This window comes from Nelusetta ayraudi, unplaced genomic scaffold (genome assembly GCF_046127955.1).
Source record: "Nelusetta ayraudi isolate G7.1 ecotype Tasmania unplaced genomic scaffold, CSIRO-AGI_Nayr_v1 ptg000004l, whole genome shotgun sequence".
Taxonomy (NCBI): domain Eukaryota; kingdom Metazoa; phylum Chordata; class Actinopteri; order Tetraodontiformes; family Monacanthidae; genus Nelusetta; species Nelusetta ayraudi.
The window spans coordinates 4622020-4643427 of NW_027466054.1; the positions used below are offsets into that span (position 1 = coordinate 4622020).

Here is a 21408-nt window from a genome sequence, read left to right on the forward strand (position 1 = left end):
GAGAAATTACTTCCGGCTATTTATTTAACATCTTTCAACGTCAGTAATAAATGAAGGTTTCCAATCACAAGTACAACGAGATCATCATTTTTGTATCAAACATTATACATGTTTAACATATTTTCCAAAACTAGAACTCATCCTCTTAAGGTGGAGACATAAAGACTGTTGTTAATGCTGGCATTCATGTCCCATCACAAATGTCCCCCAGAAAAATAAACTATTTCTTTACAATATTATAAATCCCTCCATTTTTTTCTTTTCTTTTTTTATCATTGAAAAATCTAGCATTTGCCTATGAACTTGAAGTCGACACGAGTGATCTGGGGTTGTAGGGTGAATTCGCCTTTTCCAAGTTCGAGGAACACATCTTCACCACTAGAGGGCGACAGTGTAGCGGTTTTGTGAGCAACTGTTTCATAACTCACCCTTTACCCTTTGCGTTTACTCCACCGCGACTTTAATTGTGGAAAATACAGTTAGCTTTGACTCACTACTAATACAATTATACATACATTCATACACCCTGGATTCCCAGTACGGAAGGGACACCGCGGGTAAGCGCAGAAAGTGAAAGTGCTCGAGTGTCACATCCATCGTGGTATTTCATTTGAGGTCATTTCCCTTGGTCGCAGCTCCAGTCCAAAATCAATGTTTGACGTTCCGCCTTCCTCCCATCACATGTTACCGTGCAGAAAGCATCATGACAAACTCTGCAGAAGGACAGACAGACAGACAGAAACGGCAGGACGTTTTGTGGCTGTGGGTACAAATAACCCGACAGTATGCAGCGATAAGCCTTATCAGACAATGTGAAATCATATTTAAAACCATAGCGACACACGGTGTGATGTAATGACAAAAGGTTTCCATTATCGCCACGGTAATGAAAAATGAAGTGGGTGACGGGGGTGGCGTGTCAGAGAAAGGCTACAGACTTATCTGAGATGAAATATTATAAATTGTTCTCGCTGTTCCAGTCAGATTGTGGCAGAAGTTTATTCCATTCGTCAGTTTGCTGGTTTCTTTTTATGGCCTTTTCTAATCGGTAACTAACTTTGCACAGCGGCTGGATGGTCTTATTTGGCGTTGTTAATACAAATTACGATAATAGGTCACTTTCCAGGAAGCGCTAGTTAGCAAAACAATGCGTGTTGGTTAAAGAAGATTTTAGCCTTTGACTTTAGCGTGGTCAAACCCGGAAACTATATGCGACATAGGAAGTAGTTCTGTTAGTTTGAAACATATACGAGCTAACGATGATAACGAAAAATGACGGAACTCTCAATCATTAGAAGGACTTTTTCTAAGCAAGTGATAGACGGAGGTGTGACGGACGAAGTGAGACTTGAATGTGAAGTTGAACGGACATCACTTTGTCATTGAAAATGATATTTCGCTTTCAAATAGCCAAAACATAAATTGAAAGTGAAATATCTCTTTAACTAATGTGGGCATTACAGCTTGCAAATTTTTATTTATCTTTTTTTTTTTTTTTTTTTTTTAATGTATTTTCCTAAAGCAATCTCTTTGAGCTCTTTACCACGTAGAGGTAACAGAGAAAAATCTAAAGGATGTAGGAAACATTCTTAATTGGCAATCAGCTGATTACAATTTGTTTCATCCCGGCTCTATCCATGTAAATGAAGTCAATCAGCGGTGCTATTGATGTGTCTCCCACCAATCACACCGAGCTCCAAATGACTTTGTGCTGGTTTTCGCAAATTCCAACCCAATCAATCGTGTCCTTTTGACTTCCTCTGGTGCTCTGCTCCTAAAACACCTTTCTCTGTACGTGTGAATCCATTGATCGCCTGAGTACTAGAGCTCGATTCACAGTAAAACTATCACCATTGTCTTCTGCGGCGCTGCCCAGACCCTCTTGTATGAACTGTACAGGACAGCAGCTCTCTCCTCGGCTCCGGCTGCGTCCTGTCTCACACCTGGACGTTTTACGATAATTCCTGCTGCTCCCATTTAACTGCAGATTTCTGTCAATACTGATAAGCTCCACCCAAATGTTGTCCCTGAGGGCTAATTGATGATAATGGAAGAACCTGTTCATTGATCCTCACAAGGACTGACAGACCATGTGTTCTCAGTAACTGTGTTGGATTGACAAGAGAAGAGACAAAACAGTGGTTGAAACAAACCCGGGCACTCGTGCTGTATTTTGTCTTTGTGGGAGCATAACCATATGGTACCGCATTGTTATTTTGTTTTTTGTTTTTTTACCTGAGAGGACACGTGGTAATAAGTCCTTGAGCTGTCCAGCATTGTGTATTCTCCGTGTCACATGTGACAGGCATCTGGGCTTGTGCATTGATTGGCTTAATGCACTGCTGATTAGATTGGATGGGCTCTCCCAGCTAACCCACCTTGACTTAACCACCCTTGCTGTCCCATCTCGTCACTTTCTGTGCCTCATCTCTCGCTCATTTTCTCCCTCTGTCTCTTCAATTCTCTACTCATTTAAACCAGATTCACTGACCCCCACCCAGCTCCACTCCCTCCAGTCTACCCTCTCATTTGTGTTCCATCCCAGGCAGCACTGATGAGGTCTACTATGACCTCAACCAGTCATCAATCTTGTCCAAAGGAGGCTGTCATGAACCGATTATGAGGCGCATTATCACATCCCGATGTGGTGCCAAACAATCTGATGTGTTTATATGTTTTATATTGTAGTACTTCCTGAGTCCGTGTGACTCAGTCCTGTCTGGTAAAGAGCCCATATAAAGTGAAAACAATTGACTACTGTGTCATGCTATCTTGTATTTTTGTGAAAATTGTTGAATTTTTTGTATTGAATATACTATTAGTGTAGTGTTTGCACTAGCAACAGTAAGGCTAGGCTTCCTTTTTATGTTTCCTTTGCCTTCCTCTGTGGCTTTAAACTTGCAGAGGTTACTTGTTGGTTTTCTCAAAACTAAAAAAAGAAGCTGATTGGTTATGGAATCTAATGCCGTTTCATGCTTCCCCAGCAGGTTTCCAAGATGACTGCAAATCAGCAGAATTCCAAACTGCCGGATGGAGGTAATGTGCCAGTGTTAGTTTTTAGGTTAAGCAGCATGGCCCATTTCTACTGGGATTCACCGGTCATGTTGCCGTCCACTGTGTCCTGCCTACAGAGACTCTAAACAGAGACGTGAAAAAAAATGAATACCTTTTTGCAATGGATTTGTTATTTCCGTGATTTATTATCTGTCATGTTGTGAGCAACCAAGTTGCGCAATTTTTTATGTTGCCTTCAAGATAAATGCGACACAGGGGCGATGTTCCATGAAATTTATGGTATCCAGTGCGTAGGTGAAATCCATATCTTTGCATACAATCATGCACAAACATATGTCAGATTAAAATGCTGAGGAACCTGTGTGCACGCATCTCATGAAACCTTTCCCAGTGTGACAGAGGCGTGACCAGACGGAAGAACTGGGGGTGGGACTGCTTTAGGTTAGTAATCAGGCTAGTTCACAACCCAGCCGGTTGGTTGGATTTGTACTTTATTAACCTTATGTTTAAGATTTTAAGGCTTTGTGTTTAACTTTATCAATCAGAGATTAGCTACATTTCTCAGATTCATTTGCCAATTATTTCAAGTTAGAAGTGTAACATAAGGGTAAGTTATACTTCCTTGTGTTGATAATGGTTCGTGTGTAAAAATGGCACGCTGGCAACACATGTTCCCCTAAATATGGACAGTAGCATCACTCTTTTTCAAATCATGTCTCTTAGCTGCAGGAAATATTTGCAATTACAGAACCTCAATGCATCAGACCTGTGCACAAACACAGTATCATTAAGCAGTCAGACTTTGAGAGAAATGTTCCTTATATTTTTCGTGTGAAGTCTTATAGAATTTTGTGCAGAACATTCTCTTTGACACATCTTTGAAATAAGATTCAGTGGGACTGTTTTACGAGGCATAAATGATTGATGCACTGCCTAGAGTTCCTTCCTTTACATTCCTCTCGCCAACCACTCACCATCAAAGTCGATGTTGCCATCTTTGTTGAGGTCAATGTCGGCGAGGATCTCCTCCAGCTCGCCCTTCTTCATCTTCTCCCCCAGGAGGGTCTTCATGCCCTCCTTCAGCTCATCCATGGTGATCTTCCCATCGCCGTCGCAGTCAAACTTTGGCATGTGCGTGATGATCGAGGAAGAGCAGACATGAGCAAGTATTGAGTGATGAAATGCAGATAAAATATTCACATTGAAGACATCATAAAAGGCAAAATGAATAACGAAATAACAAGAATAAGAAACATTTGGTTATTTAATCACTCTTCTGGGTGAAAAAAGAAAGAAAAACTGCCAACTGTAACATCATGGAAAGAAATAAAAATGCCCGAAAGGAGATAAAGTTGTCAAAAGACATATTATTACTAGGTTAGAGATCACATTTTGAAGTGAGTCTCTTTTCTAATTTGCTGCAGTTGCTGTTAGCTCGACTGCCAAAGAAAAGAGGACTGACTTTATGACAAATCTCAGTTCTTTTTCCATTTCAGAAGTAACAGAGCTGAGAAATCAAATGTCAGATCTTATAAATTTGTCATAACTGTCACCCCATTGCGATCTTTTCCCCCACCTTTTGCGACATTACCCACAGACAGCAACATTATGTATGCTGAGAAATTGTGCTTTGGGTGTCCCGTCTACTGGCTGCGAGACTAAAGGCTGATTCTTCAGGGAGAGATTGTTGGAGAGTAACGTTATCACAGAGCCCAGTGTCACAGCGGCACAGTAAAGCATCACTTAATGGCTCCTTATGTAACTGACACAATTCACTTTATGACTCCGAAACAGCTTCAATGCTGAGGGGGGCATGATGTGTGAAATTTCAAAATAAAGCCATTTGCTATACTGTCAACTGACAGGAAGGCCTACATAACTCTCCGTCCAATCACAGCTGCTCAATTAGCCTTGTCTATTCTATAGGAGCCGGTAAAGGAGGCAACACTATTAACATGGAAGCAGTTATATAGTACGCCGTGTGATTTATAATAATTTGGAGCACGTTAATTGTGTTTTCTGTTCTGCAGTGATGCGGTAAGGCGTGCCGTGCTGGATCCAGGTGGGGGGCTGATGAGAGCGTTGAAGCTGAGCTCAAAATGGTCTTGTTTGTTTTGTTTTGTCACTGAGAAACTCAGCTAGGAAGGCCAATCAATGCTGCATGTGTTTACATGTGCCTGTGATCAATTCCAAGAGAGGGACTCAATTTCCTGCCAATCAATGAGCCACCTCCGTATTTGAAACAACAGACACGCACACGCACACACACACACACACACACACACACACAAAAGGACATAAAATTGGGTGGGGCCGGGAGCACGCTGTGTGAAAGCAACACCACTGAGATTGCTCTCCTTGGTCAGTCAAGATTTCCTTTTAATTTTTTCAAGTTCCCTTTGGCCCCTATGACTTGTTTGCAAGTGAGAGCCCAGGCCCTTCTTGGCGCGCTTAAAGGAATATATCTTGTTAGGCACTTCAAAGTGCTTTCATAAGACCAGCACGGCTGCTTTCACAGCCTTGAAGTAGGACTTTTTTTCTTCTCCCCCTCCTCACCCTTCCACCCCCCCCACCCAGGGACCTCTCACCTGTTTGAAGGCGCAGCGGAGCTCCCTTAGCCCGACCATATGAGCCGTCTCAGCCAGCATCCGCGGCCCCATTAGCTCGCAGAAATCATCAAAGTCCACATGGCCACCCCCTGCAGAAAATGCAGTGAAAGTGCACTCAGTCACACACACACACACACACACACACACGTCAGAGGTCGTGTGCACAGCTTTAAGTCAACAGTCGCCCTGAGGAGGGATGCACGAGTGTGAACATGCTGCTGCTGTGTTTGGAAACTTTCACAGGCTTGCATGCCTAAATATACACTTAGTAGTCACTTTGTTGGATACACCTGTTCAATCACCTGCTAAGTATGTTACAGCAACTCAATGCATCGAGTCCAATGGACGCGGCGAAGGGTCCGCTTCAATTCAGCGTCAATATGGGAAAGAAAGGGGACTGAATCAACTTTGAACGTGGCGAACGTGGCTGTCGGTGGCAGACGGGCCGGTCTGAGTGTTTCACAAACTGCTGATCTACTGGGATTTTCACACAACAACACCTCCGACTTTGAAGCAGATGGCACATCAGAAGGACACGACAGGTTCGCGCTGAGAAGCTGTAGCCTAAGAAACCGAGGCCACGATTCGCACCAAAGGATCTGATGAGTCACGATATCTTTTGCACCATTTGGATGAGAAGGTCAGAAATGGATGAGAAATGAACTCTTGGGATGGAGTCAAACAGGAGATTTGCATCGTTAATGTGCAGCTGGCAAATCTGCTATGTGATGCTAGCATGTCAATATGGATTGAAATCTCTGAGCAAATGTTGACTCTCATCTATGTTGCAAAGAATTTTATTGTTCCAACTTATAAAGTGGCCGGTGAGGGTATTACCAACTGAATCATTTTTTTGGTCCATCTCCTCTGTGTCTCTCCTCACTAAATGTCTATGAAGTAGGTGTAGACTTGTTGGCAGTGAGATGGTTTTAATGGAGATAATTGTTTTCTTCTTTCGAAAGCTACCTGAGTGTGATAAGTCTGAGGTGGTTTTGTGTTTCATGTTGAGAGTGACTATATTTGCGAGGAGGTGAGAAGTAAACAGTACTTTCAGTGCTACAAAGCCCTGTGCATTAATTCTTTACGTAACATGTTATTCCTTCTTTCGGTGCATAACAAGTTTAACACTGCAAAAACCTGCGTCCATGATAACATTTTACAGCCACTGCCCTTTCTCGGGCTCTTTTCCGTGATGCTCATTTTCACACCTTCAGCCATTGTCCTGGTTTGATAGTTGACAACGTGTTGCTCGCGCTGTAACCTTGGATGGAGAATAAACCGCTCGGACAGTCTTGTCTCACTCTCCTCGTTTCCCTCACCTGGACTCACTTCTTTAGCACTGCTCCATCTGCCCTCTGTCCTGACCTCTGGTTCTGCCTCAGTGGTTTAACTTCTTGATCTGCTCCTGGCTGTGGTGAGTTACCCTACCAATAATCTGAGAGACTGTCAAGTTTCCTCCTATGCTTCTGTGTGCACTAAAAAAGCAGCTTACTGAGCAACTCCATGCTGCAATTGAGTCCAACACACCAGTTCTTTTCAACCACTGTGCCGCGTCACACTAGTGTACTGCGAGATAATGTCAGGTGTGCTGTAAAAAATTATCCAATTTCACTGAATTGGTCTAAAATACAATGAAGTATTGTGAGTCCGATGATTCTGAAAAGGTAAAAATATAAATCCAAGTCAATATGTTTATTAAAAGAAATGTTTACAATAATATATTCTTTGTTAGTTGTAATAAAAAAAAAAAACACTACAACATTGTGAGGGTAACAGTTGGATCGTGTGCAACTTAAGTTATTCCACACACCAACAGAGAAGAGTTAAGACCTAAAACAGGCAGTATCAAATCTGATTGGTTCACTAGAATGTGATGGATGGACGTATCCAATCATCTTCCCCAGTTAATTCCTTTAGTGTCGACTGGTTGTTTGCCAGATGGAAATGCGAGATGGAATGGAAACGGGAAGTATTTGGCGACCATTTGATCATTGTTTGACCCCGAGCAGTGTTTGTGCTGCAGCATATTGCTCTGCAGTTGGAATTAATATTACCGCTATGTGCCAGACGCACCGTGTGGCCGTCCTTAATATGCGGGAGTGTTTGGTCGGAGGAGTCGAATGGAAATGGCAGCAGGATGGATTCTGAACTGTGGCACAATGTTTTGAATTTGACTGTCACTGATTTGTTGTGGCGACAGTAGAGTTTATTGGATTGAATATTCATGTGTCCTTCAACTGGTCTTGACAGCTCCCATAAAGCTCGTCTGTCAGAGGTTTTAAAAATATCCTCAGTGGTGGCCAACTATAACAATATTTTAGGCTTTGTGCATATTGTAGAGCCACCAAGGAGGCGATAGCCAGCTGTGTGTTGCTCAATCCCCATGGTGATTATCAGAACACGCTGATGCAATAGAAAAGGTTCTTGATATTATTTGAACAAAAGACAGGCTTATTTGATGGCGCCCACCAATATGCCCGGCCTGTTTTCATTATCACTGCCTTGGTGGATTCAACAGCCCCCTTTATTAAAAAAAGCAATATAGTGCAATATATTTTCAAGTCAGTGATTGGAGGCTGCAAAACTGGGGGAAACCAAAATCCTTTTTTAAAGTTTCTCCTGTCAAATGTGTTGAATCATTGAACTACAACTGCCACATACTAGTAACAACAGAACCTGTATTATATGCATGGAAAGTACTGTGCTGCTGCAGTACCAGCCAAGTTTTTTTGGCATTAGTGGAAGCAGCGCAGTACATCGCAGGAACACATGCGGAAATAAGTTTGCCTTTAAACGGTAGCAGCATTTTTCAATGTGCAACATGTTACGCTTTGGGAAAAATGAGACGGGAAAGATTGATGAGCTGTTCTTTGTTTTCGAGGTCTGTGATGCGTTAATGAGGACTCTGGTGGCGTGAGGGTCAAAGGTCGAAAGCTGTGATGTAGTAGGGCTGCACAATTGATCGAATTTTAATCACGATCACGATATTGGCTGCCACGATTGAATTAAGCTGATCGTCGGCGATATTAACATTTAAAAAGCCGGCTACCGTACATGTCAAATCAAGCGCTTTCAGTCATCCAACCACCAGGGGGCGAACACAAGGTTAAGACTTCATTAAGCTGCCGAAATAGCAAGCAAGCAAAGGAAGTGCAGCAGCATAAGCGGCAGCGTCAAATGATTGAAGAGAGAGAGAGAGAGATAGAGATAGAGAGAGAGAGAGAGAGAGAGAGACGTGATGTCGGGAACAGACAGTACAGCAGCATCTGGAGGTGAGGACCTAGTGCAGACATGGGCAAACCACGGCCCACGGGCCACATCTGGCCCGCTGCGTGTCTCTGTCCGGCCCGCGTGAAGCCAGTCCCTGTTAGGCACCTTAGTATGGCTTGGCCAAAGTTACAGTGGTGCTCAATTGCAGCGACGCAGGACTGGCCCCTACAGTCTCGTCTCTGAAGCATGCTTTTGCCTGTTTACCATCTTCTGAAATGCTGATACTTTACTGGACTGTTTGTATGGTAGAGAAATATAGTGATGCAAGCACCATTGATCACATCCCCAGCGCCAGGAGTGGTGGGGAAATTCTTCATTTTAGAAAAACTTGAGTTTTTCTAATGAGATAAAACAAAAAAGTCACTGAATTATGAGAAAAGAAAACAGCGATTTGCCATACTAATCACAAATACACCAGCAAGCATCCTCCAAAATATTTTAACTGAATACATTTGATTTCCAGTAAGTTCTTTCTTTTTCTCCTTTCTTCACTGCGGCTTGCCTCCACAAACGCGTCACTGCTGAATTCGCATGACTCTTATCTGTCAAGTCGCGTATGCACTTTGTGTACGCATCTGTTAAGCCCTGGCAGGGGCCCATCAATCTGCCCACTTTGCTCGTTCACTCGGTAGGTGTTACACAAAACTGGTTCCTCGGTAAGAGGCGACGTAATGATGACTCGCTTTAACCTTTAAACGCGAGACGCATGGAAACGTCTGCTCGAGCCGCCCGGGATGTAGGACGCAAACAAATCATCACGAGAGTTAGATGTGAAATAAAGTCACTATTCATTATGCGGGCTCACACTCATGGACTTGCCGCGATCCGCTACGAGAGAGCCATTAATCAGTCCGCTAAAATGTCTGGAATGACCCCAGACTCAAAGGAAAACATTAGTTCTCTTAAAGGAACACACACAGGTCCAGGAGTGCATGTCTGTGGAACACACACACACTCACACACACTCACACCCACTCGCCTCATCAATCAGACACACGTGCTTTCCCCCACGGAGGACCAAATGAGGCACACACACACACACACACACACACACACACACACACACACATGAATGCACGCAGCTTGAAAGGCAGGCAGGCGATATACACACATCTCATCTTGATCTGCTGGATGATCTCGATCAGCTCCATCTCCGTAGGCATGTAGCCCATGGTCCTCATGCAGTCTGCGATGTCTTTGTAATGGATGAAGCCATCTGCGTCGTAGTCAAACTCCTTAAAGGCCACCTGCAGCTCTGACGGCGGAGAAGAGAGGCATTAATAGCATCGAAATGCAAAACAACGCAAAAGTGTTTCCTCCCAAGAGTCGGCCTGGGAGATGTGCAACGCCTCGCGTCTATTGTTAGTCGCACTTTGAACAAAGTTTGCCGGTGAGCCGATGACTCCGACTCGGTGCCATTGACTTGCGTGGCTCTGAGTCATTAAAAGTTGTGTCTTGCTGTGAATCCCTCGGCGTGTCACATGACTTCAAGGCTCCGTATTATGCAAAATCCACTGAACCACTGCAATGATAATGTTCGCCTATAGCCTGCCAGTGAACTGGCTGAAAATGAGAAAAGTTCTCTTATTTTAGTTCTTTTATTTTGCTTGCATCCTTTTGGGAGAAATTGGCCCTTTGTGACGTCATCAGGTTTTGGAGGTTGACTTTAATCAACATTGTTGCTGCTTCAACATCGAAATCGCACAGACTTCACTCCAGAGAGAGACAATTCAACTGGCAGGCGAGTGGTCAGGCACTGCAATTGAGAAACTTGACAGGAGAACCAATCAGAAGCATCAGAATAAAAAGATTGTAATCATGAATAATTCCACAAGTAACTGTAATTTAATTACACATTATTCCAGTAATGTAACTGATTGCAATTATCTTTATTTTGTAATTCAATTCCGTACCAATGTAACTCGTTACTCCCCAACACTGCATTGAGCACTCATTAAAACTGACTGTTAACAGAGAAGAAGTTGTTTTCCGGAGCTCTGTGGGAGCTTTTTACTGATAATTAATTGTGCACGTCAGTTCCACTGGAGTGAGTTCCACTGGAGTGCATGATGAAAAATAGAGATGTGGAAACGGGTATGACGCCGTCGTGGCTCAGACGACGAACCGAGTGGTGCAATCAGCGGCTCACATATCGTGCGGTTGCGTCATAGTTACAACGAGCAGAAGCGTCTCACCGTCCAGTTCCTCTGGCATCAGCTCCCGCTCCTGCCGAACCCGGAGAAAAAGGAGAGACAGAAGGAATCATTAGGAGGCGACACGTCGCAGAGGAGGACGCAAAACCAGAAGGTCGCCTGTGAAAACAGCAGATTCTCCCGAGGAGCGTCCCGGTGATAATCTGTTTTGTGAGCGCCAAATTAGGATCGCATGCATATCATGTCGACACTGGCGCCTGGTGACAGTCAACTCTAATGGGATTTCAACAGGCGACGTGTCTTTTTTAATTCACCAGCCGACAAGCGCGCGCGCACACGCACGCACGCACGCACGCACGATAGCGCGTCACCCTACATCTGCAGCCTCCTCTGGGAGACGCAGCAATAAGCTCGGCGCATACAAACTACACGCCCACGTCTGCCATTAGTCGCACAAACCTTATTCTGTCACACGCTAACACAAATACATGCAAAATAAGACGTGGACAGACTTTGTCGAGAGACTGCGGCCTTGTGTGTGCAACGCTCACCGCTGTTTGCCGCTGCGCTGCGCTGCAAATGTGATATTTGCTTATGCTGACGTCTCATTCCACCCCCCCCCACACACACACACACACACACCCCCAACCATCCCCTCCTTTTCTTTTGCTGCTTTTGTTTCATGTTTGTGTTCAGGGAGGCCGAAATATATATGTTGGATGTGGCCGCTCCTCCTCGTCGACATCCATTAGGAACAATAGGCAGCGTTGCACTTTATGAGCGCTCAGGGCTTAAAATAACAATATGTTAATAAATTCCAGCGGTTGCAGACAGACAGTCCAAAGTCTGAAGTCATTGTAATTGGGTCATCGGTTCCATTATGGAGCAAGAGCATATCCACAGGGGGGGCATAACACTTCTGAAATATTTGCTTTGAAAACAAGAGTGACGCATCGGAAGGGTCATTACGTCTGTAGCAACCGTGCTGGTATGTTAGCTAAACATCCTTCAGGCCCTGACACATTTGCCTCATTTGCGTATCTAAACGCATACTGTAAACTGGATTTACATATCTAAGGCTGGGATACGAAAAGATTGTGAAAAGGGGCTAACGAGCATTCAAAAGCGCCGACATATTGTGTGTTTTCCTGGGGAAAAAAAGGAGAAGAAGAAAAAGAAGCATGCTTGTGTGATTACCATCTTAACTGTGGGGCTTGCCAAGAGTGCGGAGCTCAACACGGAGCTTCATCTGGTCCAGAGGGGAGACAGGCAACATGCGAACACTTCACTCAAGCCCCTTATAGAGCAAATGCAGCTGACATATAGAGTCTCGGCTTAGCACAAAGGCTGCACAAGCCGGAGGATGTCTTGAAGTTCAAAGACACAAGATGGGCACTTATCGCAGAGCGGATTACTGCGGGCATGCTGTTCTCATTTCCATGCCATCATAAAAAATATTAGGTTCCAAATTAAAAAAAAAAACAAATGCTGAAGAAAATGGCAAGTTAAACCTTGTTTATGTCCTGAGGCCCCATTTGAAAAATAAATAAATATCTGCATCAGATATGAATTCTACCCAGCAACTGGACTGAGCTTCCACCCCCTTCACAGAAACATTTATAACATGGTGCACTTTTCTCTGTTTTATTCATTTACATTTGACAGTTTTATATGATATCAGTACACAGCTCTATGGTCAGGGTTTGGGTCACCGACAACTTTCTTAGGCACTCCTTAATAGGTAAGTAGTTGGTGAGTATGTACATAAAATACTTCAAGGTTGGCGTGGATGGAGTTCGGTGATGCTAATCAACGTTATCTACAAACACTCGAGATGGTTGCGATGTGTCAAAAAATCAGAGGAGGCCAGCATTTTGTGACACACTCAGACCAGCCCACCTGCTACCAACAACCACAACTCCTTCAAAGTCCCCTCAATCCCCTCTACTCGCCATTCTGATGCTCAGTTCAAACAGCAACAAGTCGTCTTCATCACGTATGCAGTACTTGCCTAAATGCACTCAGTTGCTGCCAAGCGACTGGTTGATTAGTTATTTGTGCTGGCAAGCAACTCAACTTTGCCCCTAATAAAGTGGTGTGTGTGCGCGCCCCAGATTTTTATTTCACTGTCAAACGTGACAAGGATTTCTTTACCAATAGCAGTGACGTAAAAAAACGTGTAAAAACTCGACTTGCGTTGCAGAATTCCTGCTTACATCAGTCTGACCAAAAGAAGAAAATCTATTCCGCACTATGTCATAACCCAGGCTGAGCTTGTGTGACGACTTTATTTCCTTGAATATTAAGTGCCTGCTGCTCCACGGCTGAATTGAATTTGCGCTTTTCATAAAGAACTGTGAAGAGCCAACAATCAGCCTCACGTTGTGCTTTTTAAGCGACCGTGACAACGGTGGCGGTGGTGGTTCATACAAAGAAAAAGCAACCCGCAGCTCAAGCGAGATTCAAAGTGAAAAAAAATTTAAGCACGATATCTCACCTCCTAATGTGCGCCGGCAGTGGACGCCGCGGCTTATACATAAATCATACAAGGTCATCCTGCCCAAGTGCAGGACAATGGCTCCAGGAAGAAGGAGAAGCTCCCCTCGTTTATTTGGAAGCCGGTTCCGCGTGGTCACCATTTAAATGATTATTCACAGTGTAGCACTGCCAAAAAAACACAGTTAAAACACTAATGGGGGTGCCAGGACACAATCGCATCAGGAGTTATCTCTCCATGTGTCCGCTGCCTCCGACACCACACTGAGATACTGTGATGTTGGTAAACCTCTTAAGTTTTAATAAGATTTCGATGCTGAAAAAGTCAAGGCGGGGTATGTGTGGGGGGCGAAGGGGGGGGGGGGTGATCCCCTGTTGCCTGTTTGCTCCCCCCCGCTACACAAGGGCATGTTTAGATAGCAAGGTCAACACGTTAATTGAATCCCGCCTTCCCCCCCACTCATCCACCCTGGATTAGACGTGCGCCAGGCGGATTCCCTCCTCCTTCATCAGATCAGAACAGGCCCATTAACGGTTAGTTCCATTCCGTCTGCCTTCACATGGCACGTGAAGGCCCCCCGCCACTTTGTGTGACCAGACGCCTCACCTGGATCAACTGTGAGGGCTACTTGATACGCTAACGCCCTGGGGGCCGGCGCAAGGACCGACTGCCATGCACAGGTCAACGTGGCGCTCGTCCCATTTGGTTTCACTTTCATCCGTCTTCCACCGCTGATACGCGTCGATAGCGTAGCGCTGTTACCGATGGACCATTTGCCACCACCGGCCGCTTCCATCCGCCAGATCTAATGAGGGCTGACAGTGAACCTTGCTGGGGGGGTTATTAATACTTTTGTCGAGGCAGGGATTAGGGCTTCTGTGAGGATGGATGGTCTCGCTGCCCCCGGTGTCACGGTAGATACCGCGACTGTGCGACGGCCCCATCCATGGCTACCGGTGAATTCAAACAAGGGGCAGCGCCGTGGCAAAGTGAAGCAGATTAGCCGTGTCAGGTGAGGTAGTAACCCACGGGAAGGTTGTTTGTAATGGAGTGCACGACAGCCCAAGGTCACTGTGGGCCATATGTTGCTTTAAAACACTGAGACGGTCCATTCGGTGATGGAGATTGTTGTGTCATGAAAGTTAAGTTGATTTTTAAGAGAGGTTTATGAGAATCATGCGGGGTAAATATCTTTAATGGAAAGGAGAGGCCACTATTGTCCCTGCAGTTGTGAGTTTGTCAATTAAGAGGGTATTTTTAGTTTTGTCGTGCAGTTGTTGCCACTTTTTTAAAGATCTTTTTTTTTTAACTTTATACTTTTGTAAAAGTTATATTTAACTTACCACTTTTTAAATTTGTTATAACTGATTTGGGATTTTCAAAATTTTCGGTAGATTCATCTCACTTATCCATGTGGTTAAAAAAAAAAAAAGCAAAGGGAAAAGGGAGTGGAAGGAACTGAGTGACCCTTATTCCAATCACATTCAAGCATCCTAGTTAGATTTGTCGTTATTAGTTTAGCCAGCTCGCTAGATGACATTAGCTGGACGTTAACAACGTGTGTCGGCGCTGAGAAAAACTTCCAGAGCTGTTTGTTGTTCTTCTGTTCAATGTGAACACACCACTCCGCTCTAATAAGACAGCCAGTACCACAGAGTCTACGCTATAAATGCGTTAGCTGCAGCTATAGAGTTAACACTTGTTTCCTGCATTTTGTTTTTTTTTCAGCAGCTGTCAGTAGTTGGCTCTAAAGGGAACGTGACTGGCTGTGGACTCCAGCACAATTTTAAGATCGCAAATGAACGAGGAGCCACGTTGTGCAGTTAAAATCTGAGCACTCCCGCTGCCTTCCAAAAGAGGTACACTAAATAAAGGCATATTTATCACTACCATCCTCTAAATAGGTAGGAACTCCCACTGGAGTTTGCTACAAAATTACTGATGTCTAATTAAAGAAACATTTGTTTGTTTTTCGAAAAATGTATTTGTGAATCTCAAATTAGATGCTGTTTGCAAAAGCCGAAAGAAAACTAAGCTTCCATTCGGCAAATTCTTAATAATGAAAATGAATCTATAAAATATTTACCAGCAACAATACAGCACCACAATATCCTGTGTTGTACAATATGTGCTTGCTACCAAGGCAAAGTATTGACGGGAGGTTGTCGATACCCTCTGCATCACAGAGGTTACACTTCACTATATTGCAATGCTGTAATGAAGTCAATACATTTGCTCTTTGTTATGACACCAGAGAGCTGAGCCCACTCCCACGTGTCCCCGCTGACGCCGCTCCTGCAACTCGTAAATGATTTCACTTGAAGATTGCACACAAGGAAGAGAGTCTCGGTGACCACTCATCTTTACGGAATGTGATGTGAATGGAGTTTGATTGGTTAAAGAGGAGAAGCCGATTTGTTTCGAGGCTGAACGGCTCTGTTTGGAAGTGTTTTAACAGGTGATGCCACCTACTGCTCCCTGCCCTGCCTTGGCATCAGTGCCACTGTCATGTTCATACCATGCAACACCATCTTATACACCTTTTCTTTCACTCTTGCTGACACTTTTTTTTTTTTTTTTTTTTTATCACACCTGATGATTTTCTCCACCGGTTCCAGCCTTCTTGCACACCCTTCTTCATCTCTTTTCCACATTTGCAAAACTTTCAAAATGAAAAACGGGTGAATGGATGTTTTCAGCAGTGTACAGTTGTGTTCATAATAATAGCAGTATGTTTAAAAAGGTGTTTAAAATGGTTTAAAAAGGTGAGTAAACTTCAAAATTCCTCAAATAAATTGTATTTAATGAACACAAATGCATTGAGGACACTGCACATTCAATTTCAAAGCAAGAAAATTGGAAAAAGTCGTTGAATTTGATAATATAAGGATCAAGGTAACTGACTTTGCATATGCTGGCTGTGCATTTGTCCTTGAAAAACGGAGAAAATGGGTCGTTCAAGACACTGTTCTGAAGAAGAGCGTTCTTTGATTAAGGAATTAATAAAAGAGGGGAAAACCTATAAAGACGTGCAGAAAATCATTGGCTGTTCAGCTAAAATGATATCAAACGCTTTAAAATGGCAGCCAAAACCAGAAAGATGAGGAAGAAAAAGAAAAACAACGACCCCAAACACACCAGCAAGCAAGCAAAATCCTGGTTCCAGACAAAGAGAATAGAAGTAATGGAGTGGCCAGCACAATCCCCGCACCTTAATCCCATCAAAAATGTATGTGGGCTGACATAAACAATGCTGTTCATGAGGCAAAACCAAGAAATGCAGAAGAATTGTGGAACGTGGTACAATTGTCCTGGGCTGCAATACCTGTTGACCGGTGCCAGAAGTTGGTCGACTCCATGTACCACAGATGTGAAGCAGTCATCAGAAACCGTGGTTATGCCACTAAATATTAGTTTGTTATTCTCAGGAAAGTTGAATCTTCAAGCATTTCTTAGTTTATACAGTATTTTTTTGAGTTTGTAAAGAAAGATGTCAACACTGCTATTTTTTTGAACAGTATATTTCTTGACTTTCTGTAAAATATTAAAACACCTTTTTAAACATACTGCTATTATTATGAACACAACTGTATGTCTGTGAGGCAAATTATGACAGATTATTTTTAGGTGGCTTTGTTTTGTATTTGTTATTTCTTAAATCTAAGAGTTTGCACTTAAAATGTTTTTATATTTAAATGAGAATATGTTGAAGAACATATTTCATTAATATGGGATTGATTTATATTTAATGATATTAATTGATATCTCAAAAAAATATTCACTCAATGTTGTCATTTCTATTCTAAAGTTAGAATAATAATAATAGCAGTAGGAAGGGATATTAAAAAAAGCTAAATGTAAAAGTAACTGAGGGTGCCATGGGTTAAACAGACAGACAAACAAACACAAAACAAACAAACAAACAAAACATTCATGGGGTACCTTTGGCCCCAAAGCTTTGAGAACCACTGCTGAACACTGTAGACACAACAAACAGGTGAATCTCTGAAGTGTTGCTTCACTGGCCAGATTTTAAGTTTTGAGAAGCCAAACTCGGTGTTGGGAAACAGAACCTGTTAGTGTCAAGTGTGTCATCCACGCACTAAGAGACCAAAACACTGAAATCTGTCAGTATTTGTCACCATGTGTGGTCGGTCACATTTTCTAAAAAAAAATAAATAAATATAAAAATATATACATTTAAAAATATTGAGAAAATTTTACTTTAAAAAATAACAAATTCATGGCTGAACTCAAATTCTCCTCTGTGTTAATACTTTTTTGTTGCAAAGGCTGGCTCAGCAGCTGACTTGGAACATCCAATCACGCTAATTTGAAGTAGAGTCGTATTTATACACTGTATTCTTCCGACATCTTGTTTTTGATGCACATAACTCACGAAATCAGGGAACATGAACCTGATTCAAGAGGTCCCACTTGTGTGGTGAAAGTGGTTAATCCTTGAAGTGTCTGTATATAGGCTCCATGGCTGCAAACACTGAGGGGACTGACAAATCCCTTCGCGGTGTTGGCGCACAACTGTTTTGTGAATGATTAAATGTGACCTTCAGCATGTGACGTAGGAGCTTTTTGATTTTAGTACAGCACAAGATGTCCTGTCTATCTCCCATCATTTACTTTAATGGTTATTTGCTATTCAGGGACTCGTCCTTTACAGAGTTTTTCTTTCATTTCTTTTTTCCAAAGCAGTCACATTAACATCTTGGATGTGATCCACATCCATTTCCTCAATATAAAGACTGAGGAGCCAACTTCCCCGTCTCCTTCAGGAAACCCTTTAGAAGGTCTTTTTCTTCCTTGTACGAGTGTCTGAGGCGACGTGTCAGGCCCACTCAGAACACAAAAGAAATCAGCAGTATTTCGTGTTGTCCTTTGCTCGTAATGAGCTATTTCTTTCTACACCATCTGCAGCCCATTGTCTGTGCAGTTCAACTTATGGATTCACGTCTTCTTCCTCTACTTCTTTGAAAAGATGTGCCCCGATGTGACGGTTCGAGGTTGCCGTGAATAGAGGCGATAATGACGCTGACGCACCGCAGTCACGTCACCATTAATCCTTTGGGAACATTGCTGCGTTTCCGACTGAAACAGCCGCGAGCGGTGTTTGGGGTCTGCTGAACAAATGGATCGATTTTTACGTCTCCATTCTGCGCAACTTTCAAGTCAATATTATGTAATTGCTGTGACGCAATGTTTCACTTTATCCAGCCGGTCCCGGCCTCTGTTCGGTCCAAAACCCGTGCTTGTTCTGCAGAGATCATAATGCAACACACACACGAACACACACACACACACACACACTCAAATAAAACCTTATGGCTTCTAGTGGGTGAAAAGGCTGCTGTGGGTCTCTCTTCTTGTGCAGACGCTCTTAAAAACCGGTGGGTGCTGAGATCATGGGACTATTGGCTTGTATTGATCTCAGAGGCAGTTTGCTCTATGAACTCATCAGAAGCTGAGTAATCAGCTGGCACACCCACCTTTTTTTAATGGTCTCTACCCTAAAGTCTGATCCAAGTGATACATTTGATTAGCGGGAAGCTTCTCGCTAGAATGAAAGAACCCTCAATGTCACATATTATGAAACAAGCTGTCGTTTGGGTTTTTTTGTTCTGTTGGCATTGTGTTTTCTGTTGCTCAAAAGTATTTGTATCTGATTGGTGAATTCACTGGCAACATGTCAGTGCAGTGATTAGAACCCGCAACCTCAGTGGTTCGATTCCCACCTAGCAGCTTTTTCTGTGTGCTTATGTGTTCTCCCTGGTCTGTGTGGATTCTCTGCCTTCCACTCACAGTCCCAGAACCATCACAATGGCTCAAATCCATTTTTTTCTTCCCAATGACTTTGTCGTAACTTTTGTTAGTTTGTCTACAAGAGGTTGGCTACCCTCTAGTGATGGGAAGTCCGGCTCTTTTTAGAGAACCTGTTCTTTAGGCTCGGCTCACTAAAAAGAGCTGGCTTCCAAGTGGCTCCTTAGATTTTTTGTTGCTTGTATTATTTGTTCAGGATATCGACAACATCAAATGTGTATTATTTATACACTCAACGTGGAACAAACTCCCTGAAGACATTTTTACCTGCACCACTCTCTCTTCTTGCAGTAATAGTCATATAAAATAACACATTTATTGCAAAGCCCTTGAGAGATGACGTGAACATGGTTGCGATGGTTTGTCTTCCAGGCCTCACCACCGTCAGGCCACAACAACATGAGTGTTGAACTGACCTGTCCAAAGAGTTTGTTGAGGTAAGCGACGTAGGCGGCGGCCACGGCTGAGCTGTTGCTGAGGCTCCTTTTGCCCTTCTGCCGGCTCGCCTCCTCCTTGTCCGAGCCCTTTTCCTTGGCCGAGGCTGACTTTGAACTGGGAATTGTGCATCTACATGTTATTAATGCACCCTCTGAACCACTTAAATAAACACGCTCTCTCCGAAGGCTGAGTAAAATTACCGGAACAGCACGTCAGCAGCTCAGTCCGACATGAGAGATTACATCAATCACCGAATGAAGATCAAACCACTTACATTGTTAAGTAACACTTATCTGACACACACACACACACACACACACACACACACACAATGCACTCATCCTTGTTCTAATCAATGCTGGTTGAAAACAGAGAATTGTAATGACCAGAATTTCTTGGAGAGGCTGAGCTGAAGTGCCTTGCTTTTGAATCTGGTGCCCGGGGATCTGCCAGGTGATGCACCTCTCCCTGCTCGAGGAGACATGCTGGGATATAGAAAGAGAGAGAGAGAGAAAAAGAATTCATTAAAATCAGCAAGTGTATTCAAGGTGGATTGTTCATATTGCTGCCTGTCTAAAACTATAAGGTCGACACTTAGAAATGAATGATAATCCAAAAATATCTGCACGCTGAAGCTCCTTTTTACATACTTTTATTGCCATACTCACCAGTGGTAATGTCTCTGACGAAGAAACAAAGCACGCAATCCTATATGACTACCCCCTTTATAAAAACTGAGAGAAACTGGAGTTACACAGCATCTACTTGTCCACTTGTAGAATGGTGCTAACAACCGGAAGGTGTGACATAATGGAACTGGATGCAATGCCACTCTCAGTTCTTAATTCTGACCGCGCAAGAAGGACCTCACCATTATGCCAAAAACCAGGGGTAAGGTAACAATAATAACACTGGACAAATCAAAAGAAATGGGCGGCTTGAGAGACACTGGCTGAAATGGGAAAAAATGGGGTACATTCTGGGACACTCAGTCAGTCAGTCAGTGATATGATATTCCAATGGCCCAGTGCACCGACTATCTCCATCTATCTCCTCACATGACACTCACTGCTGTAGAAAAAGTGAATGTTGGGATCGTCAAAGCTGGCCAACTTAGTGTTAAGTAAGAGTTTTTAACGCTCGTTCCCTGTTAATTTCCTCTGCCAAATTTAGAGATTTCATACAGACCTGGCGGCAGAAGATGGTCTACTTTCTGTTCCTCCTTTTGCAATTTTTACCGACATCCTGGATGGAGGAAAGAGATAAATATGGAAAGAGCTGTGAGTGGTGGGAAAGCAAGAACCCATAAATAAGAACTTTGAAGGAAGAGCCAAGCAATCTTTTTGCAAAACAGCCGAGATTAAATCAAATCTGCATTAAAGGCACAGTGTGTGACATTTAGAGGGACAAGTATTTAAGAATTTAAAATTAAAAGGAACTATGCATTCACAAATAATGAACAGTAATAAAGACTGGGGCTACTTGTAACAAAGTGGCCATATTGCACCACCACTCTTCTACAGCAGCCCAGTAAATGGATCTGGAAACATATCCAACGCATGGTTTACAATATGATTTATTAATAAAATTGGAT

General features: G+C 43.2%; 1 protein-coding gene across 1 annotated transcript; it reads right to left on the reverse strand.

Annotated features, from left to right (window-relative positions):
- Positions 1–2: 2 nt before the first annotated feature.
- On the reverse strand, positions 3–21122 carry cabp4 (calcium binding protein 4). The gene is made up of 8 exons (XM_076045321.1): positions 21003–21122; positions 20201–20299; positions 19793–19928; positions 11090–11120; positions 10006–10149; positions 5604–5713; positions 3990–4137; positions 3–713 (listed from the first exon to the last, which is right to left on the reverse strand). The coding sequence occupies exons 1-8, from the start codon at positions 21119–21121 to the stop codon at positions 685–687; spliced, it is 816 nt and encodes a 271-aa protein (XP_075901436.1). The 5' UTR covers position 21122; the 3' UTR covers positions 3–684.
- Positions 21123–21408: the final 286 nt, after the last annotated feature.